The following is a 25622-nucleotide window of genomic DNA, read 5'->3' as shown; positions in this document are numbered from 1 at the left end:
TGTGAGGTATGTTTGTGTAGATACTATTGTGTATAAGAACAGTGGTGGGGCAGTGGTGGCTCAGGGGTTAGAGCGCCGGGCTATTGATGACAGGGTTGTGGGTTCGATTCCCGGGCTCGGCAAGCTGCTGCTGTTGGGCCCTTGAGCAAGGCCCTTTACGCTCTCTGGGTGCTGGAATTGGCTGCCCACCGCTCTGGGTGTGTGTGTGTGTACTCACTGCCCCTAACACGTGTGTGTACAGATGGGTTAAATGTGGAGGACACATTTTGCTGTACATAGTACAGTGACAAATACATGCACCTTTACATGCAAGGCCTATAATGATGACTTAAATAACAAACTAAACAAGAGGTTTCCATTTTCTCATCCTCTTCTTCCTGGTCAGGGTCGTGGTGGGTCCGGAGATTACCCGGAATCATCAGGCACAAGGCAGCAATACCCCCAGTCTACCCCTACAGGGTACCACACACACACCATGCACTTAGAGGGCAAATTAGCATGACCAGTGGAGGTGGGAGGAAACCCGGTGGAGCACCCAGAGGAAACCCACATGGACACAGAGAGACAGAATTGTTATTAGGTGGTTTTTATCTTATATCTTGAGTATTTTGGGTAGGCATCTATTAAATAAATTGTTTTAGTGTAATAATATGACTAATATCAGGCTTTCTGGATATTTAATTTATATAAAAAACAATATTGTCAGTAAATCTTATCAGTAAATCTTCAATACTTCAAATTTACTTCAAGATTACAGCTTTGTAGCTTCTGTCTGACTGTATGAAAAAAATAACCTATTAGAAGTGTTTGTTTGACAGCACTCATTAGTACAGTAGGAGAGTTCACTGAGCTCAGTGCAGATCTGAGAAGCATGGTCAAACAAATGAACCTGGATCTGTAACCGATACACTGCTGAAAACTGTGTAGTATTGATGGAGAGTTTTAATCCCCATAACTTTTCTATCTTTTCTTTACAGCATATGTTTAACGGCCCAGGAAACTCACAGACCAATCGCATGTGTTATACATATGACATGTGACGCTACTGAGCCAATCAGATCTGTGCATTATGGTGAGCGCTGCGACTAACAGGCATACAGGGAAGAGACGAGAAACTGCAGTCAGAGAAGAAAGTCAGAGTCAGAGGAAAGCTAACTCATATAGAGCCAGTAGTGCTGGACACAGATGGAATTTGGCTTCTGCCTTTAACCCACCTGTGCAGTGAACACACACACACACACACACACACACACACACACACACACACACACAGACACACAGTGACTGTGAGCACACATGCCCGGAGCGGTGGGCAGCCATTGCTACGGTGCCCAGGGAGCAGAGAGGGTGAAGGGCCTTGCTCAAGGGCCTCAACAGTGGCAGCGTGCTGAGCCCGGATATCGAACCCACAGTCCTGTCACCAGTAGCCCGGAGCTCTAACTACATGTTTATTTCTGCTACGTAAAAAGGTAAAGGTGCACGTATTTGTCACTGTACAGTGAAACGTGTCCTCCGCATTTAACCCATCTGTGGTAGTGAACACAAACACCCTCAGAGCAGTGGGCAGCCAACTCTAGCGCCCGGGGAGCAGAAAGGGTAAAGGGCCTAACAGTGACAGCTTGCCGAGCCCAGGAATTGAACCCACAACCCTGTTGTCAACAGCTTGGCGCTCTAACCACTGAGCCACCACGTGGAGGTCTAAACCAGCATGCTCTGAGATCTCAAGCACCACTAGGAGACGAGTTATTAAGTAGTTTATTTGAAGATGCAAGCATTCAGTTTTATTTTTAAAATGTACTTGAAATTAGAAAATAACATTTATTGTAAAAGTATTGTAATTAAACTTGTAACTTGGTTTGACATTCAGTTGCTGACTACATAAAATGTTGATATAACTATATCATAGTTAGACAGTATGATGTTCTTGACTGTACCTTAAGGAAATTTTCACCTACTGACTGGACGCTAAATTAAATTGTAATGTCATAAGCCTGGTCTGGAAGATAACCTAAACTGTCACCTTCAACTGGGAGGAAATTGGTTCAGATTTGGCACAGATCTGTTGACTGGGAACTCACTGTCATGTTCATGAAACCAGCTTAATGACCTTTGCTTTATGACATTGTGCATTATCATGCTCAAAATATTTATTAAAAGTTGGTCAAATTGTGGTTATGAAGTGATACACCTGATCAGCAACAACACTCAAATAGAGTCTATGGCGTTGGTATGAACAGGCCCAAAATGTGGCCATGTGGCCATTCTCCACACCATTGCACCACCTCCACCAGCCTGGACTGTTAAATCGACACAAAGCAGGATGTTGTGTTCATGGATTCATGCTGTGAACCAGCAGAAATCAGTTTTCATCAGACCAGGCTGCTTTCCCAGCTTCACATTTTGATGGTTGATGTGGACCATTACCTGAGCCTGTTGCCCCTTGTTGCATCTTCATGACTTTCTGCACTGTACTGCTGTCACAGGATTGGCTAATAAGATCAATGCACAAATGAGTAGACGTTTAGGTCTTCCTAAACACGACAGTGAGTCCAGTGGTCTTTTGTTGCCTTTAAAGAACATGGATCTGAATCTAACAGTACACCTTTGGGATGAGGTAGAACAGGAGATTTGCAGTATGCTCCTGAAATGAAAAAAAAGGCTGCAGAACCTGCATGATGCAATCATGCCAACATGGACCAGAATGTTTCCAACATCTTGTAGGATCAATTCCAAGAAGAATCAAGGCTTTTCTGAGAGCAAACGAAAAAAAGGCCCTACCCAGTATTCATATGGAAGTGCCTGGTGAGAGTACAATAGACTTTCATATACCATCATATAGAAATAGACCATGAAAAGAACCATTGAGACATTCAAATGGTTAAGAGCTCCACATAGAACCATTACCTCTACTAAAGAACCCTCTCCCTCCTGCCGAAATGTTCAGTGCTGCTGCTTTTCATTGTATTTACCTTTTAATGTTTCTCTTATTTTGTCCACCTCCTGTGTGTATGACCTCCAAGAAACCTGAACCACAGCCTGCTTTTCTTATTGTAAATATTTAATACAACCCATGCTCATATTGAGTCAAATCTATTTGGCTCAGTGTGGCGCAATCAGCTGTATCTTTTGAGAGCCCGTCTGTGCAGAAGCTATTTGGGGCCGTCAGAGGGCAGCAGTGTGAATAGAAGATAAATCAAGCTCAGAGGCAGAAAATCCCTCACATTCAATCTGCAAGAACCTGGCCAGAACCCACCTGGCAGTCAGGCACTATTGTCTGATTCTCTGGATCGGGAGGGAGCGAGTACTAGGAGATATGAAACACAATCGGTTCACAATGTTACTCATACATTGCTTGAGAAAGTCACCTCTGGCCAGAGGAATGCAGCGAGGCCCGTCATTGTGGTGTGTGTGTGTGGAAGAGAAAACTGCACATTACAGTCTTTGATGGATTACTCTAATATAATGTGAACACAATGTACACAGATAAGCCATAACTTTAATACCACCTGCATAATATTGAGTAGGTCCCTCTTGTGCTGCCACGACAGATCTGACCAATTGAAGCATGGACTCCAAAAGACCTCTACAGATGTCCTGTGGTATCTGGCACCAAGATGTTAGCAGCAGATCCTCCACGTCCTCCAAGTTGTGAGGTGGGGCCTCACAATATCAGTGAGCCTTAGGCGTGCATGACCTGGCACCGGTTTACCGGTTGTCCTTTGTTGGACCACTTTTGATCTGATACTGACCACTGGATACCAGAAAAAAACCACAAGACCTGCCTGACATTTTGGAGATGGTCTGACCCAGTCGGCTAGCCATCACAGTTGGGCTCTTGTCAAAGTTGCTCAGATTCTTATTCTTCCTGCTTTTAAAACTCCCTTCATCTTCAGGAACTGACAGGGACTGTTCACTTGCTGCCCGATATACCCCACCCCTCAACAGATGCCACTGAAGATGAAGATAATCAATGTGTTTCACTTTTAACATGTCAATATATAAAGAAAGAAGTCAAACTCTGAAGGATGTTAAATAAGTAGCCCTTTATTTGTAGCAGCAATGCTTCTTTGTATCATTTCGTCAAACCAACAACCCCGTAACACTGATTATAACTGTTCCCTTTTTCTGTACTCCCGCTCTCAACAGGGAGTATTTCTTAAAAATGAACTGTACACAGCTACGTAAAGATGGCACTTTTCAATACAATGATAGTGATTGTCATAGATGAATTTTAAAGTGCAAGTACCCACATAAAACACATTATTATACAAGCACTGTGAAAAACAAAGGAATGGACATGCTCTGAACACCCTTAAAACAGTGTTTCTCAGTCCTGCTTGAATCCTCCTATGCTATACCTGCAGAGGGTACACTCCAGGGGCAGGGTTGAGAACCAGTGCTTTAAAATACAAACACTTTAGACTAAAAAAAAGGCAATGAAGTAAGTCTGGACAGTGGTGATGCTGCAGATACAGCATGAGTCAGTTCAGTATTTTAATAAAAACTCCATCACCATCTTTTGACATAGACAAACATATTAGAATACCAGCTTTTGTTAGAATATCAGCTTATATAGTAATGTAACCCTTTTGTCTGATAAATACTTTTACACACATCACATATTGGCAAGGACTGCATAACTACTTTAACAGAGGCATGTATTGCACACAAAGTCATCATAAGCACTGCTCACGGTGGATTAGTTTTACCAGAGGAGGTCGTGTACTGTGCTTTGATGGGATTGTCTGTGTAATTACTGTAGCACAGATAGCCCACAGAGAAATGGCATAACCTGAATGTGAAGGCAAACGAGCTTGCCAAAAAGACAGCCTCAGTCATAATGTGTATAAAGAACATAACACGTATTGCGATATTATTTTTCTGAATATCTCCTCCCCCAGCAAAGTAATCCACCTTGAACAGGGCTTCACACATCACACACATCCCACAGCAACCAACCATAAAGCTGCGGCTAAGTGAAGTTATCCGCTTGTCAGGACAGTGTTCCCATCACGTCCTCCCATGCTGTCAGTAAAAGGCCGGGATGGTGTGTTCTATCACACAGCGTCTGCAGTGGCGTCGGACCAGTCGCAGGGCCTCCGGGGGCACCTCGCACTCCTGCACATTAAGCATCTGCAGTTCAGGGCAACCTGCAGCTAGTGCCCGCAGCCCTCTACCGCTCACACTTTCGCAGCCTCTCAGGCTAAGCCTCCTGAGCCCCAGGCAGCAGTGCGCTAAAACCTCCAGTCCCATGTCTGACACCAACGGGCAGCGGCCCACGTCCAGCGAGCGTAGTCTGGGGCAGCTGCGGGCCAAGTGGCCCAAGCCCTGGTCCGTCAGCCCCTCGCAGCCCCGTGCGTTCAGATAGCGGAGCCGGGGGCAGTAGCGAGCCACATATCGCAGGCCAACGTCTGTAATGCGCGTGCAGTGGGCCACGCTTAGATAACGCAAACGCCCCTCCAGGCGCGCCACCTCACGCAGGCCGAAGTCACTGACCAGCCGGCAGTCGCTTAGGCTGAGCTCACGCAGGGCGGGGCAGTGCAGGGCCAGCTGCCGCAGGGCCTCGTCTGACAGCCGGCTGCAGCGCCGCAAGTATAGGTGTGTGAGGCGCGGGCAGTGCGAAGCAATGGCACGAAGGCCCTCATCCTCTAACGAAACACAGTCGCCCATGTCCAGGTAGCGCAGACCGGTCTGCTGGCCTTGAATAGGAGTAAGATGCACTGAGGGCTCCTGGGTCAGGCTGATGCAGGTCACTTTGGGGCAGCCTAAAGGATGAAAAGTAAGGAGTGCTTCATTAAAGGGCTCATACTGTAAAAAAAAACAGCATGTCCTTGCTTTCTGAAAGTTTTGCATACCAGGGGCCATGGTTTTACATATCGGGGTATAATAAAAAAAACATCTGGTCCCTAAAAGGTCCCTAGGTAATTGCAACCTCAGATGAACAACACAGCAGATTTAATTGCGTCACACATGTCACAAGCTATGTGTGAAAAAGATCCTGAACCCCAACATTTAACATGCTAACTGAGGCCTGTAGTGTCTGAGATGCAGCTCTAGGGTTTTTTACTGTTTCTCTGAGCATTGTACAGTCTGACCTTGTGGTGAATTTGCTGGGACGTCCACTCCTGGGAAGATTAAGAACTGAAGTTGAAGTTTGTTTCACTTTAAACAGTTTGGATTTGACCTTTTAACCCATCCCATATTAATGGGCAGAAAAAATGGAGATATAAGGTTTTGTAACTATAACAAAAACAGCATGTTAAAATCATATAAAGATAAATAGATAGGACTAGTTTGGGAAATTGGCTCTAATTTTAATACAGATTATCACATAAATGTTATCCATTGAATTTAGGTAGGTAAAACAGAAGAAAAGAGAAAAGTAGAATATTGTCACTGTCACAAAAACCTTGTATCTTCAAGATGGCAGCTTTACAGGAATGACATTTTACAGTCATTTAATGGAAGTCAAGGTCATTGTGGAGCATTTATACCGGTCCGTTCATCATTAAAATCCTTTAAATGAATATACTAACTGTAGCATGGGAATATGCAATTATGACTGTGAATGATCCTTATACTGTGTTTAGGCTTGCTACTGTATCCTGAGAGTGTCATGGCATTCAAGCTATTCTCAGCAGAGCTTAAATTTTAGATTATTATTCAGAGATTTAAAGGATTTTCTGCTGTTTTAAAATCCACAGACCAAAAGCTCAGTACGTTCAGGGTATTAAGCGTGTTTCCTGTTCCTCTTATTGCGCCAAAGTATCAAAATGGTGGGATGGAGTCTTGCCATTATGAAAACGATTGCCAAAGGAAAAGGTTATGTATCTTTTAAAACTCTAAAATCTTGGCTTGTGTGGAACCTCTGCTTGTGAACTTGGGGTGAAAGAAGAATAAAAGTCAAAGAAAAATATTAAAGCACAAGAGAGAGGGTAAGGTCAAATGAAAAGCACAGGGAACAATTTCATATCAAAGGGAATGTTCCAGGGTCTGCTTTTCTTCCATGTGAAGTGATACTGCAGTACATACAACCACAGCAAACACAAGCTGCTTATAACAAAGGCTTTACTTCCTTTTCTGAATGGTCCACCATTAGCATTGCCCACCAAAGACTTCTTGAGTGTGTGAGCCCATTAATGAAAGCAGCAGACCGACCCCTCCACTCTCCGTGAGGTTCAGGCTCTCAGAACAAGGCAGATCTCTTCATCCCCCAGGGGGAACTGTAGGACTGGCAGTAATTCCCCAATTCTATAATGCTTTTCCCAGCTTTCCCAGAAAAGCAGCACTGCTATGAATTACTCTCCCAGCAAATCCACAAACGTACATGGCAGCATGATGTATGAAATACATCCACAGTATGAAATACAGATTATACTCCAGAGTAATCAATTGACAATACGTTCTATGTGTTGACTAGGGCATGTTTGCGGTGTATGTGAAATGTATAAACAGACTGCACCATGTGCCTGCTAATGGAACAACATGAGAAAATACACAGTGTGAATATCACTTAATAGATACCCTTCTGAGCAAGTAAACAGGTAAGTAGGTGTATACTCCACACTTCTCTGATAGGAACATTAATGTGGCCTGAATTTGAACCACATCTGGCATTTACTAGTGGCCCACATACCACTTGGAATGATGGCCCAAAAGTGGGCCAGATGCGTTTTTTGGAAGCAAGATTTGTTTTTTTATCCGGTTGATTTACATCGGCTGAAAAAATACAATTCTTTACATATACATAGTATAAAATAAATATAAAAACATATAATAAAAGAGTATATATAAACAATTATGATAATAAGTATTATAATCAGAGGTGCTGTATGGGGGGGGGGTGTTACAATACAAAGAATTGAAACACTAAAATGACTGTAAAATATGATCTTTAGTACTTTTCTGATAGAGGGTATCAGTCTTGCATCAAATAGTGAATTCCACTGTATGTAGAGTGTTATGTTATCAGGGTTGGCGTGTCTTGTGGTGGAAGAGGGATGGGGCCCAGTGTAACGTCTTTTCATGGGGCCCAAAATCCCTGGCAGCGCTCCTGATTACAATTACTGTGCAGTATTTAATACTATAGCTGTCTATTACAGATGTGAAAGGGCAGCATCCTATTCACCTTTAAACCAGCACTGTCAGAACTTCTCCAACACTCCACCATTTTTTGGCAACTGTATCTGGCCTTGGAGATGACGGATGTGGCCCAGGTTTTGGACCAGGGCAACATTGCTATCAGCATTCAGTCAGGTTTTTTTTGTTACTCTCATGAAACAAGTTAATGATGAGTGTTTCCATAGCGATCTGATTCTGAATGTGGGAATGTGGGAACTGCAGTGCATCCAACAATAACGGCAGCATGGGATTTCTTTTGTGATAGTGATAGAAAACACAGTAGCACACAGAAAGCTTGAACTCCACATGCTGATCCATTTTGCTACGACCAGTATGAACATGCACATGGCCTTACAACCTGACAAGGCTCAGATTTGAATGAGTTACAATGGCAAAGTTGACATTTTGGAGGGGTGCGCTTATGATTTAACCCCTTAAATGCAGGCTTGTTATTCAGATATGGATAAGATTCCTGTGTATAACATGAATATCGCATAATTCATCTGTGCTGTGACCAGGTGTCCCTGAGATCAGGGAAGGTTCTCTAAGCTAGCTGAGCATTTGTGTTCAGCGATAGGTGGGGGTGATGGGACAGGACAGTGAAAAATATTGTTAATTTTGATATTTTGACAAAAATCTGATGTTTTAGAGTCAGTCAGTTACATTTTGATAGATTTTCAAAAAACGGTTATCCTTTAAATTTAAATGTATTGGATAAATACATTTATTAGATTCATTTTACTCTTAAATATCCCATTACTAAACACTAATAATTCTATGCTACTGTGCTTACCTGACACATCCAGGTGCTCCAGGTTAGGACAGCGGGATACCACATCAAACACAGCCTCATTGGTCACGTTATAGCATCCCGCCACCTCCAGGCGCCTCAGCTCTGGGCAGGACTGAGCCACCACATGTAGGCCGCGGTCAGACAGCCTGCGACAGCCGCTGGCCACCACCGTCTCCAGGGTCAAGCACACGTTGGGGGTGTCCTGGCACAGGCGGTGGGTGAGGATCTTCAGGGCGCGGTCAGCGTGGAGTGACTCTCCAGTCAGCTGGATGGTTCTCCAGAGGCGTGGGTCCCAGGCCAGGTTGTACCAGCGGCGACACACTCGAGCGCAGCGGCAAAGCTGTGGAGTGGACAGGTGGGAAAACACCTGCAGGAGGACCGGGTCTGGGAGGAAGTCAATAAGCGGCATGTGGTGAGTCTTGGAGGGGCGTTTGCAGCCTTGCGTTCCTGGAGGGGCATGCACCATAGCCACGGTTTCCCCAGGAATGGCAGGGGATGGGGATGGAGATTCGTGACCATTTGGGACAGTTTGGGGGGAAAGTGGGGAAGGACTTGGGCTCAGGATGAGAGCAGGGCTGGGTGTGCTGAGCGTTCGCATGCTGAGGTCTGAGTCTGGGAAGAGAGAAAAACAAAGAGAGGTAAGACAGTACTGTTATAGCTTTTATATGTATTTTAATGTAAAGTAGTGACCTAATTAAATTAACAGATCCTATCTACTGTCATATCCAATGTTTAACTGCTTTCTTACTTCTACTGGGAATAGGAATATAATAATTACTGCTTAGGCTTTGATCAACACATCATAATGTAATCCTTAGCAATGTTAACCATTTCCTTTACAGTGCCTGATTAACTTAGCACGTGTGATAGTTTCAGCCTGGTGTACTCTACAATCTGAAAAGCCCATCAAACACTAACTGTATCAACGTGTTGGACTAATGTGAGCCCTTTCCTGTTCATTTCACATGCCTTGTTCTGTAAAGGCTTGTTAGAAGACACTCTTGTTGATGAAGTTTCTTGCTGATTAAGTGTCACTTTTATCTTCAATGCATTTGTGAGAACTTCCTCATCAGGGAAACTGTCTTCAAAGCCCAGACTATTATCCAAGCCCGGCCATAGTTGGTGTTTCGTGATTGGTTATTATAAACACTGAAGCTCTCGCTGTCTGCAGATGTTTGGCTGATTGCGAGGAGAAAGCGTAGAGGGCAGACAGCGTGAGATCGCATGCCTGGATCTCATCATCACCGCTGGCGTGAGAGGAGCACTCTTGTTTCTGCCTTCATAGAGCCATTCATACCGCCTTTCATTTAATCTTATGACACCCTCAAACCCACAATGCTTCTTCTCAGAAGCTGTCAAAGGCATATGGGAGCTTGTTCCATTTACAAAGTTTGACAATGAGTAATTATGGATCATAATACCTGGGAATGAAGTCATTTGCAGTGAGCCAAAGTCATGAGACACATCACCCTTTGGCTTTAAGATCTTACATCTACAGTCAAAGACATGGACGAAGCACACAGCAACTTTTAAGCCCTTCGCTTCCAGGAGATATCCTAAGGTGGACAAATATCTCCTCATAATCTGTGTCTGGTTTCACCTCCACTCAATCACTGTATTGTAAGGCCTCCTACACAAAAAGCGAGCACAATGAGTACCACGAAGGGGACAAACCGTTTCCAACGTCTGTTTTAAAGAGATGCATGGACACAAGCTCACAATATACGGCCCATTTGCAAAGTTCAGGGAGATGATCCTGGTGAGGAAATGAGGGTTTATGTTGGATGTGTCTTTTTTTGCACAGGAAATATCTTTATTAGCGCACCTGGGCTACTCACGTCCTACTGACAGGATGGATCGGCCTGGAAGAATTAGTAATGCATCCATAACACCAAGCCCAGTGGGCCATCAAATTCCCTGCTTGTCTGCCATATTCTGTTCATAGGTTCGCAGAAGGGAAACATTCGTTCAGCTGTACGTCATGTTCCTTTTCTCTGCAGATGAATTAGGGTCAGATTTGTAAATTCATTTTCATAAAGCGGTCTCAGCTGACCAGTTTGATTTCACTATAAGCATCATGATGTTCCACTGTTATTTTTCAAAAACCTTTTTAAGGCTTATAGCACCTCGACCTGGTCTCGTCGTCAGCGTCAGAGGTACATCCATAACTGTCACTGGGAGTGGGGAATCATTAGAGAGCCAATAATTCAATATTATGGCAACACATGAGCTACAATATATAGTTGCAGTATGACATTTTATGACAGTTTATTTATGACAATGCCTCAATTTTTTTTAAGCAAAACACAAAAACATGAATTAAAAATAAAATTTATCTTACATTTATACATCAAACAATGTTTTATTTGTGAGATAGACCAAACAACAAAACCAAAAAGGCCTCATCCCTATATTAACTAGAAGGGCATAAATCTAAATTCCAGTACTGGAATCATACTGGTTTTGGCAGACAATTGCTTAACAATATGCCCAACATGGCAACTTTACAGGAGGAAGAAAAACCTTCTGAACTTTCAATGAAAGTCAAATTCCAGATTCAAATTATGGCAGAAAGTGAAATCTGAAATGACAGCAATGTTAAATTAATAAAATTAAAATTAAATTCTGTATTGGCAGGACAATATATACCCAAAACAACTAATTTGCAGGAGAATGAAAAGCTGCAAGTACCCATGTATCATATTTTTGTGGGACAGTCACCAATGTTCTTGCAATGTTAACATTTCAATGCAGTGTGTGGTTAGAATACGGATGAAGAGGATGTGCTGGCCCTAGATATTCTATCTGTTCTTGTAGTATTTCTTTCTAGTATTCCTTAATTTGAGCAAGTAAACAGTAGGTCTGACAACATGGCAGTTGAGACAATGGACCATGAACATAGTGTGCTTCTGGATCCTTGTCAAGCCAGTATCAGACCATAGCAGTAACATGGAAGTGTGAAGTAGTTGGTGGTTGAGGTAGGCTTAACCCAGTTAAAGACTGGTGGACAGAAGGACCTAGCTGATTACCCCTGTGAAAAGGTTGTAATGTAGTGGGTGATTAGGGTGAAGGGAATGAGGTGGGCTCTATGTGGTTTTTTTTTCATCTTTCCCTGTAGTATTTCACTCAGACATACTTCAAATCATGTATTAAAAAAGGCTTTAAAAACATGTATCTCCAAAAGTTTACAGGAGCATTTCACAAGCATTTCTATTGGTCCATTCATTCTAAAAAGAATGAACACAATGGAAAGATCCACTGCCAGATTCAAATTATATTAAAAAGTTAAAAAAGGAATACAAAAATTAAGAGTCTGCGTAACAGCTACAATATAAATGAATCATAACAGCCATAATTCAGAAGGGATTTTTAGTCACTGGCCAGTGAACATTTAAAGTCCTTGCTCCTGATTCCCAGAGGCCCAGACGGACTCCAGACAGAGACAGTGTCTGTCTGAGTGGCTGTCAGGTAGATTTATGCATCAGCATAGACCGACAGTTATCCTGCTCGCATGTTAGAACATAGATGACACGCAAATCCTTCTGTGCCTTTGCCTTGTATGTCTGTGTGTGCGAGTGCAGAATGTCATGAAGATTTGTATTCCAGACATGACCTGAGACCACGATGACTGGTGGCCAGGTCATGATGACATACACAGATCCACTCCCCAGTGAGCAGAACGTCACTAGGACAGTAGACAGCAATGTAAAAACCCAACCATCTCTCAGACTCACAGACAAAGCAGCAATCCCCTCAGTACTGTCTAGAGAGCAGCTGGAGACAAATTAAAACAAATTAGGTTTGTGCAATATTAATAACCTGTTACTGTCTGGATGTGATATGTAGTTATCACTACACTGCCTTTCAACCCTGTTATGGTCTGTTGTGAACTGTAAACTCTTTAAATAAAGGTGCTTCAAATGGTTCTTTGGGCGATGCCTTCTTCCATGAAGAACCACGTTTGTAACAGAGATTGGTAAAGACCATTTAAATCAAGTGAAGGTTCTTTAGACCTATAAATATATAAAATATAATAAACACAGTTCTTTATGGAACTATAGTGGTTCTTCTATGGTACCACCAAAGAACCAGTTGAAGCAACTTTATGTTTAAGAGTTTAGAGTGGCCCAAGTGGCCCAGCCATCTAAGCGTTGGAGATAGCTGGTTCGCTGCCCATTCCAGCCTTCACCCCTCCAGTGCTGATAGCACTGTATGATAGTTGGAGTCCTATCCAGTCAGTAGGAATTGGAAATGACAGCTAGAAAATTAGGAAAGATCCAAAAAAAAGATCCAAAAAAGTGAAGAATAACCACACCATTACCATTCTTGGACTAAAGTATGCAGTCGCCAGAAAGTTTCCATTAAAAACACTTTTTTGTCAAACCAGGCCTAATCGATGTTTTTCAAAATCAAAGAGTCAAGCGCAACAGTGTGTAACTGCTAAAAAAAAGATTAAAGAGAATAACAGCCCTTTTTAATGTTGCTCTGACAGCTCTAATCAAGCGCTGGTTTTAGTACAATGACAACATGACCTCCACCAATGGAAATCTTTGTCTCATTCGTTAGCTCACTACGCTTTATTTCTTTTGGACCTAAAAAACAAAGAGATGACTTTGGCCAGTGGCACCAAACCTCTGATGCCTTCATACTGTATATCCAGACCGTTATTCCAATGTCCTAATAATATGCCTGTGACACATACATTGTATTATTCCATAGCAGTTTGCCCATTTCTGTTCAGCAAGATCCTTTTCTGAGAAGGCCCAATGTTTTCGTAAGGGTCCAATAATTATAATGTCCGTAAATTGAAAAATGACCCCCTACAACAGCTAAGGTCAAACTGCTAATGCAAAGCTGATGTTTTGGAGAGGAATTTCAATTACTATTCTCCTACCGTTTAACTGAGCTGCTTTGAGTGGATTGAGCTTAGCGTACCACACACAGTAAAGGACCACCACATGAAATTGCTCCAGGACCCAATCAGTTTCAGTATGAAAGAGAAAGCCAGGGAAAAGCCAGAGGATTGAAAGCGGGGAGAAGAGAGGGCTTAGCCTGATCCTTACTCTGTGCCCCAGCCCCTCCACGACCAAACTCTCAGTCCTGGGTGGTCCGGCCACGTCGCCCCTTCCCAGCGGACGTGTAGCGTGCAGCACATTCAACACCTCTGCACTCTGTGTACACAGCTGGAATTGTTCCCTTGGGAATGGTACTGGTGAAGACCATCCCAAACCGCCCTGAACAGTACTGCCACCCACGGGAGCCCCTTAGTGAGCGACATGACGAAGTGACCACATCTTCCACAGGACTCTGAGATGACCGTTGAGTCCCAGATGCTATGTGTTTATTCTAGCACTTCATAAATAATGGAGTGTGCTTTGGCTCGCATCCAGCATTTGCAGACATGCACAGTGCTAATGCAGTACACTAACCGCTAGCTTATTCTACTTAAAATAACAATTGTCACACAGCAGTGGGAGATATAATTAGAGACAACACAATAATGTTTTTTTTTTTTCATTTCTGATACCAACACTGAAGCCGTGAGTCACAACTCATACCAGTGTGCTTCTACTACTAGATCTTTTTAGCAATTTGAGCTATATTTTATAATCAAAGCACACACTTTATATAAAATGGCCAAGTAGAATGACCACAAACTGCTCAAGCACAGCGGGTTGCTCAGTTCTGGTCTTGGAGATCAACCACAAACTGTGCACTGTTTTGCGATGGGTTCCGAGGTTGAACGACACGCCGTGAAATGAAATCTGAGGTATATCTCTCGATCAGTGGTTGTGTCAGTGGTGTAATCCAGTCAGCATCAAGAGGCAGGCCCACAGTCCTTGGTGTACCCAACAAACCACTGTTTCTGTTTACACTTTGCTACATTTACTTACCTGAATATTAGAACCAATTGTTCAAGTTTCAAGTTCAAGAGTGAATGTTTTTTGCCATATGTACAATAAACAGGCAGTTACATTGTACAATTAAACTGTGTTGAGTGAGTACTCTCCAGGGTAGTAGCACCTCGTCTACTCAGGAAGAAATGCCCAGCTGACAGCATGGCTTATCCTAAGTATACTTTAAAAGAAGTCGTGCATTTTTTTTGACTTAGCATTGTGGGAGCTGTGCTCTGTGCAGTGATACAGGCAACCATGTGAAATATGGACCAATTACAGTGAGGGGGAGGTCTTAGAATATATGAGACAGTTATTTGGACCAATCACAGTGAGGGAAAGGTCTCAGATTAAACAACATGGTCATTAGTACCTATTACAATCGGGGGGAGGTCTCAAAATACATAACATGGTAATTAGGACTAATCACAGTGAGGGAGGAGGGGGGAGGGGTCTCAGAATTAAAAAGACAAGGTGATTAGAACCAATCCCAGTCAGTGGGAGGTATCAGAATAAAAAGGGACAGCTCTAGGTAACACTGCCTCTCCTGTGGAAGACAGATTCTTAATCTGAGTACCCAGTGCATTTACAATCAATCCAAATATATACATTAATTAGTCTGTGTCTGATGTTAGTCTAGGTTTTGTAAGTAACAAATTAACTGAATTGAATTGTTTAATAGTCACTAAAAACTGCACCGCCAGTTTCTAATCAGCAGAATGTGCATGAACTTGAGATCCACCCATCCATACCTTAGTAGCCAAAAAGTAGCTTCCAAAAGCGAATTAATCTACATGTGTCCCTGATCAGTGGAACGTTGCATAGACATCAAATCAGAGTGGAGATAATTAGCTTACATTTCCCCTCGACTGCCCCGCCATCTAGTCTCGCAGCAGGCAGGAGCAGCTAAATTAAGAGCGGCATTTGGACTGTTTTATTTAACTCTGCTCTGAGAGCAAACACCTGTTTTTCTTTTGTGGGAAATGTAATGTAGTCCTCAGTAGCTGCACTGTAGTCCTCAGAGCAGCCAGAAGTAGAGGTCAAAAAGCCATTCTCAACTTCGATCGGAAAAAACAGGTGAAGTCCTATCCACCCATCAGTGATGTTTAAAATCAGGGCTTTCTGGCATTACAGCATGCCAGCTTCGGATTAAGGAAAAAATTACAACCTCAGCAGTTTCAGTCGTTTCATAAATGCGCCTGAAACCAAACACTGAAGACGTACTGAACACTTTCCCAACATCACACCAGACCCAGAAGCCAGCATATGCCAAAGCTTAGCTGCATCCATCAGATTTTGTAGCTCGCTGAGAATCAGGTTTGTAATACAAACCCGAGACTGATTATCTATTTAGTCCCAATAGGACTGCAGATCATAAACTGAACTTCTTATTAAAACAAATACTCACTCAACAGACAAAACACAACAGGAGAGCCAAAACAACGTAGACAAAACAACGTTCGGGGGGGAAATGAGCACATACTGTGGAAAGGCTATTGGAAAGAAAACCCTAAAGACATACTCCAAATGAGATGATACCAGACAAGCGATTTGACCATGAACAAAGTAGAACTGAGGCTGGATGATTCTAGATATGGATGTTTTTGTAGTGGGTTGCTCCACTTCTCCTAATCAGTCTGTCGTTCATGAGCATATAATGAGGCCCATATCTCTTCCAGCAGTCTGACCTTGACATGAACCAGCCGATGGCTGCATATGGTGGAGGAATCCACTGGTTTGAGATATCAGAGAGAAACAGGTTAAACATCTGGTCTTCGACTTGGACGGAGCACAATAAAGAGGGAGGAAAAATACATGTGAAAGAGAACCTTACGCATTTCAAGTGGGTAACCACAGCAAGGCATTTTGGCTGCCACTATTTGCCAGTGATGGACAAACCAGGAGTGATCAGCATTTGGGCTCGTGAATGGAGGTCCCTGTGGAGTGATCATTAGCTAAAGGCAACCATATTTCAGTGATCTGAGATGTAGCTTATAAAGAAGATAATGGATCACACTCCATTAATGTGTCACTGAATATGACATCAGGTGGACAATGGTGGGAAAATCTTTCACACTGCCATTTGTGCAAGACTAACACATTCGGGGGCAATTAGAGGCTAATGTGTATTTCAGAAATATCCAAAGAAATCCAAAGTGCATTTGAGATTGTGTTGATTTTCTAAATATACACTGTATTTGCTTTGGAAGTCAAGTTTAACCAAAGAAATGCTCTTCATTCAATTATATGACCTTGCTTTACCTCAGTTCTCAATGGCACAGACCAATAAATAATGAAAAAAGGTGGAATAAAGCAATAAACAGATGGAATAAACGTCAAGATTAATTATCACTGAGGTTTCGGATAAAAAAAAGGCTTTGAAAAACATAAAGGAACTAAAAAAGCCCTATTGTATTGCCACTGAGCCAGTGAGTGGTATTAAAGCAGTAAAACTGCTCAGTGGGGACCTGCAGTGTGTGGTGATGATATGAACCACTCCTACCAAGAACCTCCAACTTCCAAGTTAGAAGTGCAACACACTGCACTCGTGCCAATGATCTAATGCAGCATAGCTTGGCTACATTGTCAAAACCATAGTTAGTCAGCTCCATGCCAGCGCTCTTGTGACAAGTTCCTTTCCATCAACTTTTTTTCCACATGCTCTGCCCTGCCAAACGGTGTCTGTGAGCTAGACGGGATGTGAGAAAGTTTTCTGCCACTCGCTGCTAAACCCTCGTTGGCAAAGTAAAGCTGTATGTCAGTTCTGCACAATAAGGCAGAGAACGTCAGGGAGAAAAATGGCATAATCTAATGATGAATAAACCATTTCTAAAGAAACGGAACAAAATATGGCCTGGTAATGAGGTAAAAAAACAAGCAGAAATATAAAATATGTCTAATATGTTATGCAACTCAACCAAAAATCAAGCAAGGCCATAAGAAAGGAGCAAGGAAGGGCGGCGAATTACGATTGTTACTCTTACAGGACGGAAATATGGAAGTATTATAAGTAAACACACACTTCTCCAAGTCTTTCATTCAGTACTGAGGGTAAGATGTGGGCAGTCGTCCAACACAAGCCAGCAGCGTTTGTTTGAATACGTGGAAGCTCTGACTCCTACATGGCACAGGCAGTGGTTTGCCACAACCAAGTTTTCACTACAGGAAGCTTACTACGACACAAGGGGCCTCACTGCAGCACAGTGGAGCCTGAAGGCACACTCGTCTGGGTTTGGCCGGTGTGGGAGCAATACATCAGCACTGAGAGTCCTCTAGATCTGCTCCAAGGACACACAATCATTCCCCTGCTCCTCTTCACTCACACTCTGCTGAACCTTGGACATCCAAAATAAGAGGAATTCAGGTCTGCCCACATATATTCAAATCAGGGAACGGTGAAGGTCTTTTTAAAAGCTTCAGCTCATGTTTCTCAAAGTAGTTCATGATGGCGTTTAGACCATTTGCCTGTTTTTGAAGCCAGGATCTTTTCAGCTTTATATTCCTTACTGATTAGGACACATTTGATGTAGTGGAATCCATCCTTCCATCTACTTGTGCAGTGTTTCCTGTGCCACTGGCTGCCACACAACCTCATAACAGGTCTGCCGACATGCTTAGCAGTTGGCATGGTGTTTTCTTCAACACTGCTTTTTTTATTTGTCCAACATGGATTTGCTAATCTGTCCACATCATATATCTAGATGTTATTTTGACATGATGTTATTTAAACATTATTTTGTGATGCAGCTGCAGACCTGATTTGCTTTTTTAATGACTCTTCCATGCATATTAGGTTTGAGCAAGAAATGATGCAGAGTAAAGCAGTCCAGCATCACTTCAGGGTTGTTTACCTATAGGTCTACCTACAGCCTACAGGTCTAGGCTGCTACTACTTTTGAGAGTGTTCAACATGCCATGGTTACTGTTCTACTTTTTTAGTTCATCAAATACAAACTAACTATGCATTAACATTGACAGAATTTTTGAACCAATCTTAACCCCGTAACACTCCAAGATTTATTACGAACTCAGGTGTCATAGGCTGTTTAAGGGGTTAAAAACTTGTTGCATAAGTAAAACTGAACGTGTGTCTGTGTTTATGGCAAGTTACCGGTTATACACCGATCATCCATAACATTAACACCACCTGCCTAATATTGAGTAGGTCCCCCTAGTGCCGCCACAGCAGATCTGAGCATTTGAGGCATGGACTCCATAAGACCTCTGAAGGCATCCTGTGGTATCTGCCACCAAGATGTTAGCAGCAGATCCTTAAATCCTGTAAGTTGTGATGTGGGGCCTCCATGGGCCGCTTTAGGTGCCCATGATCCTGTCACCGGTTCACATGTGGTTCCTTTCTTGAACCACTTATCCACTATATATTGGGAGCAGGACAGCAAGACAGAGCTGCTGTACATCTCAGGAACTACTGGACTTTGATCATACACATTGATTGTACCATCTCCTTTGAGAACTCACTGGTCACTCCTTCTACAGAAGCATGAAGCCTTGGTGTAGTCATGGATGATCAGTTGTCGTTCTCAATTCATGTTGCAAATTTGCAAACTTAGTTATCCAGATTTCTCCTTTTTAACATCCGGAGAAATTAACCCCTTCCTCTCTAGAGAGGATACCCAGGTACTTGTTCAGTCTCTTGTCACTTCAAGACTTGATTACTGCAACTCCCTTCTGGCTGGTCCCCCTTTGCAGACCATCAGCAACTAATCCACAATGCACGGCACGGGTCGTCTTCAATGTTTCGAAGTTCATCCATGTTCAACTTCACTGCTACATTCTCTCTTCACTGGCTTCATGTAGCTGCTGCCCACAACAGATTCAAAATCCTGACGCTGGCCTACAAAGCCAAGAATGGACCAACCCCTCCATACTTGATGGGAATGGTCAAAAGCCATCAGTACCAAGAGCCCTTCGAGCTTCAAGTACGGCTCGTCTTGACCTGTCATCCCTCAAGGTCCACGGAAAACAAGCGACCAGGCTTTTTTCTGTCCTGGCAACGAACTTCCCCTGGGTGTCCGAACGGCCGAGTCGCTCACTGTCTTCAAACGGCAACTGAAAACACACCTATTCTGAGAGGACTTGGGCGAAGTGTAGTCTCGAGTATTATGGTCTCCATGTTGACTTTTGTGTTTAGTAGTATGTAGGCTTAAGAGATATTTTTGGAGCCTAGTCTATACAAACTAGCTAAGGGTATTTTCTGAGTAAACAGTGAAGCACTTTTATAAGTCACTCTGGATAAGAGCCCCTGATAATTGCCCTAAATGTAAATGTAAATGGGAGCAACCCACAAGACCTGCTTGATGTTTTGGAGACGCTCTGACCCAGTCATCCAGTTATCACAGTTTGGCTCTTGTCAAAGTGGCTTAAACGCTTATGCTTGGCCAATTTTCCAGCTTTTAACAACCTTTACCTTCAAGAACTGATTGTTCACGCACTGCCTAGTATGTACACCCCTTAATAGATGTCACTGTAGTTGAAGATAATCAATGGTTTTCAATTGCTTGTAAGTAGTGTTAATGTTATGGCTGATTGGTGTAAGTTTCAGTGGAAATTCCAATACTGGATGAAAAAAATTATGTTGCACGGATTGGCCTCTTGTTTGTTTCAACAGTGACCACAGTGTTGTTTATTTCTCCACATGGGCCTGACCAGTAAGATTTAGGTTACTTAGATGTTTTGCAGAAGCAAGACAGATTGCTTATTGGCTTACCATATTTTTTCTCCTAAGTCCTATGAAAGATAACACCATTGCACTCTACGGCCTGGTAATGAAAGAGGAGCTCGTATGAAGCTATCATGAGCAATTACGTTGGATTTTAAATGACAGTCACTTAATGATGTCTGCCTCAACTCTGCACATATGTGCAGCAGGCTCCCTCCAACATGCACATCTCACACACAGTGACTGTGCGACCCCCTGCACTTGGTTATGACGAGAGGCAAACTGTGGTAAAAACCTGTAATGTGGTCTCTGCTTGTGTAGAAACACATCTGGGGGGGTTGAGTGTAAAACTGAGAGGGAGCCTCGTATTTCTTAAGCTGGAGATCTAAGGCGGACGAGGCTTAGATATGTAGTTTTATGTCGTGCTGATATGATTTTTTCAAGCTTCGCTCTAACCAAAAAGTTATGTTAAAACAATCTGTGATCTGCTATCCCGAGCAGTAAATTTAAAACACCAGGTTTGTCCAGGAACCTCGGAGTTGGCAAATCGCAAAGCGTTCGTCTCAGAGGATCAGCCGAAGGAGACTCGTTTTAAATGGCAGACTCCGTCAGCTCCACGCTCCTGATTTGGTTCAGTCGGAGGACGAAGCCTTACAAGCAAGCTGAAAGTTCCAGCGTTTCCTTTGATGGTTATGCTTTTAATAAGCCTGTGGAGGTCACAGCAACAGGGTGTCCTCTCTGAGGAGTGCCCAAACACAACTCAACCCAACACCACTTTGTCAAACCTGAGCGAAAGAATCACACCGAGGCCGTACTGATGTCATATAGATAGGCCGAGCCCATTCGCTCCAGGTGCATGGGAGCCAAACCCTCACTTTCCTGCTGGTTTCTCATATTCCTTCTCCAAATGAAGTCTTTCCTGATCCTAGTCCAATGAGCTTATGATTTTGAGATGTTGAATTAAATGGCCGAACCCCAAACCGTCTGGAAAGAAGGTTCGTATGTGCCCTGTGTAATAAAACTGGTAGGTGTTACTTCTAACAGATTAGGGAGGTGTTTGAAGAGGTGTGCCTTTCAGTTAAGCAGTATTCAGACTGTAGCATGCAGGCACACATATTGCCGCATTGTGAAAGTTCATCCCAGGAAAGCTTACAATAAGATTTGCTGTCCACTTGTATGTTTTGAATTAGGAACCAGGCTCATTCATGGGCTTTTCTTGTACAGAAACTCCTCAGAGCACTCAGTACATGTATAGAATTACGGCACTGCAATGGTATCACTGCAAACATGTAGCACCACAGGAATCATCAGGTTACATTAAAATCCATCATAATACATTTATGACTTTTTATTTATTCCATGTAGCTCTAAAAGGGGCTCTTGTGTCGCAATATGCAATGGCTCAATATCTAGAACACCAAGTATTTAGTATTCCCATAAAAGATGCCTGTAACAAGACCCACACTGCATCCACACCAGGTCATAAAGACAGTCCCCCTGCTCATAGAGCTTACTGAAGTTAATCTTCGTCTCTTCGACTCTATTTCTGCGAGGGAAACCCCTCTCACTGCTTATGTGTTGAATCTGCTGCTGGCTTTTTTCATGTTTCAACACTCCAACTTCCTTCCAGAGAGAGGCGATGGGGGAGGAGGGAGATAGCTGAGTGAAAGATAAGGGGGCCTTGGGAAGGGAAGAGGAGTTGAGGTTATTAGAGGAATAGAGGAATGGTTTCCCTTAAGCTGGTTAAAATGCAGTTCTTCATGATACTGGGACCAGGAACAACTACAGCATACTCCTATTCCCACATGAAAAAGTAACACATAGGCTATGTCAAAATACCAAAGCGCCCCTCTAACTACATATACACAAATTTTAATTATACGTTTAATTGACTTGATTGAAATGTGTATATTCTTTACGCGATTGTAAAACACCAGCCAGCTCTTACATTGTGTAAACATGTCATGATGACTGTATTACTTAGAGCTGAAAAATGACTTGAAATAAAATCTCTGTACATTAACATACATTAAATGGACGCTTAAGCCACAGTGAAAAATGGACCATTGCTCCAGATGTTGTGAACATGCCTACTCACATCCTACTGTGGTGCCACAGCAGTCTAGAGAGTAAGTGTTTCAGTTTAAAGTCTAGGAAACAGCCTCTTGATGGTGTTTCTTGAAGATGGGAGAATCTTTTAAACTTTTGAAAAACCATAAAAACTAGGGGTGTAAGAAAATATCAATATCAAAGTATTTATGTTTTGCGATACTGTATCAATTACCCATTTTTGAATTAAAACTGTAAAGATTTACATGTAGAGAGTAGTGGAAGACAGTGGTTCGTTTTGTGTTGTGTTTAAACCCTGACCACTAGATGACAGTCTTGTCTTCAGATCCTACTAAAGACAAGAATGGAAATTTTCTTTTAATCAGATTTTATACACATAGTGGTGTGTTCTTATACTATGACAGTTTTAATTAAAATGAATTAATTAATTAATTTAAATATAAAATATAAATATAAATATATCATCTTGCTTCCAGTATCGCAATATTGTGCAATATATTGAATCGTCACTCCTGTATCATGATACAGATCTTATCGCCAGGTTCTTGGTAATTCACCGCCCAATCACTTACACACAGACAAATACCTGAGAGTGGGATGCTTGCAATTTTGCCACGAGATAAAAATCTGTGTAGATTAGCTGACAGTGGCTATGCTAGTAATTAGTATTACTTTTGCATTGTATGGGATTCTTAATGCTTGTTTAATGCATTTGTGTAATTTACATTTTAAGTGTTTCTAAGTTAATACACAAAGTATTGCTTTTACATCACTGTGTTTATTAAGACAACCCCAGAGTCTGGTCTTAACTACTTTCTTTAACATGATAAATTCTTGTTTCTTTTATGTTTTATTTATGTTTACCAGCTTCTGTTCTAATTACAATTTAAATAATGTGCATAGATGCCTACAACCTCTGCACAGGTTATCTATCTATCTATCTATCTATCTATCTATCTATCTATCTATCTATCTATCTATCTATCTATCTATCTGTCTATCTCTCTGTCTGTCTATCTGTCTGTCTATCATTCTATCTATCTATCTATTCTAAAATTATTTATTCAGTAAAGACACTACTGGAGTAAACTAGTGGAAATTGATTCCTCCAGTGAAACCTTTGCACACACACACACACACACACACACACATTTACTTCAGTTCACCAAGTCAAGCTGAAAAGAAATCCAAACTCACTCGCTTCCTAAACGTGCTATGAAAGTGAAACTGGGTCAGGAATTCTGACAGCAGCAACACCTGTGAGCTGTTTCCATGCATTAGCAGCAGGTATAGCCATTCCCCGCTCCAAACCCAGCACTCAACACCTCTCTGTGCAGAGTTCAGAACACTAGGCTATATAGCCCACAGTCCACAAAAAAGTCATTCACATGTGGTTTGCCAACAGAACACGTAGTCTATCACTGCCTCTGTTTTTTTATTATTACGTCTATATGGATGTCTCCTGTCATGCCTGCGTGGTGAAGGTTCAAGAGAATGCAATGGGTTGGCCACTACTTCAGTACAGATAGAAGGTCAAATGTTTGCATCATGCGCACTGTTAAAATGATAAATTCCTTGAGGAACTTTTAGGGGCTTCTTCATTTGAAACTGTAGAGGAACCTCTTAAGGTGCTTCGAGGAACCTTCAAGGAACCTTTTTCTTTTAAAATCCTTTTCCTGAAGGTTCCTTAAAGAACCATAAGAGGTTCCTCCACACTTTCAAACAGAAAAACCACCAAGAGTTTCTCAAGAAATGTATACTTTTAACAGTGTGTGGTTTAGCCTCGGAAAGGAGAACAAAATATTTAGAGTATTCCCCCATCGTTCTTTCTTAAAATATTTATTTCTTCTGAAACTCTTTGGCCGTTTGCCCGATTATAATCAGGAATTGTTGATTTATTGGAATGGCTTGGGCTGGGCTGTCTAATCTGCTGTTATTTACAGCTCTCCAATAGTAATTTGTGCTGTCAGTTGGCCCAACTCCATTAATATCGCCGCCGGCCTCTGAGGCACCGTATGACAAATGTCCACTCAGTCCTTCATTTTCTGGCGAGTAGAAGATCAACACTGACACTCTGCACACTGTATATGTTTGTGTGAGAAAATAAATGGGGGGAAAACATGGAAAGCGTGGGTATTTGTATCACTGTTTACAAGCAGCAAATGCCGGATCGTTACTAAGTTGGAGATGTATGTCGGAGTCCTGAGTGTGTTTAGACTGCTCCAACATGCTCACCTCCACTGACCTCACAGTGCAGAGGGGGAAACGACTAGCAAAGGGCCGCACTTATTATTCACAGAGAAGCAGCACAGTAGAACGAGTTTAATGACTCCAGGTGGGAATACGGCTCGGCTCTGAGCCCACGGAAAGGAAATATCTGTCATTTGAGGCAGAGTGTCATCCAAAAGACTAATCTGCCTCAGTACGGAGGAGAACGTTCAGACGAATCTCAGTGTAACTTGGATTGAGTATAAGTATTTAAATCTGTTGAGTCTTAAGGTGATTACATTAGACCATCAGTGCTAGAATGATTCACAGGTGGAGGAAACACTCATTCATTACTGGGTTACAGTATGATTCAAAAGGGGCCTAAATGATGGGTTTCAGGCTTACAGTAACATACGGGATTACCATTAGGATGTTATACTGAATATGGACCAAAAAAATATATGTATAATCCCAATAAAGAAATATAGAATTATATAATATACAGGATTGGAAAATATTTGAATAATTGTGTTTTGTACTTAAGCATTATTTTGGAGGTTTTCTGCTTTGTACTTGTACTACTTTTTTCTACTTGTAGGTTTCTCAAGTAAGTTTTAATACTCAATTCCATTTCCAGGTATACAACCCTTAAATATATTTAAATATATTTAACCCTTATATATAATTAATAAATGAATATTTTTATTTATGTATTTATATTATGAAAACTTTCAAAATACGCATTTAAATTCTCATCATGCAATTTTATTTGTTTACTTGCTGTTTTTTACTTTATTTTTTACTATTTGTATTAATATATTAAATCAATGTAAGCATAAAATGTGACTAACCATAG

At 42.1% G+C, this 25622-nt stretch overlaps 1 protein-coding gene across 1 annotated transcript in view; it reads right to left on the bottom strand.

The window, feature by feature from the left end:
* Positions 1-4035: 4035 nt before the first annotated feature.
* LOC140555467 (F-box/LRR-repeat protein 7) overlaps positions 4036-25622 on the bottom strand; it is a 39605-nt gene continuing 18018 nt past the window's right edge. The window contains exons 3-4 of the mRNA XM_072678711.1: positions 8915-9526; positions 4036-5765 (exon numbers count right to left, since the gene is read on the bottom strand). Coding sequence (XP_072534812.1) covers positions 5029-5765; positions 8915-9526 — 1349 coding nt within the window. The 3' untranslated portion in view covers positions 4036-5028. The remainder of the gene's footprint in view (positions 5766-8914; positions 9527-25622) is intronic.

This window comes from Salminus brasiliensis, chromosome 5 (assembly GCF_030463535.1).
Source record: "Salminus brasiliensis chromosome 5, fSalBra1.hap2, whole genome shotgun sequence".
Taxonomy (NCBI): Eukaryota; Metazoa; Chordata; class Actinopteri; order Characiformes; family Bryconidae; genus Salminus; species Salminus brasiliensis.
Note: the sequence above shows the minus strand (reverse complement) of the source record. Positions and strands in the feature narration are given on the sequence as shown.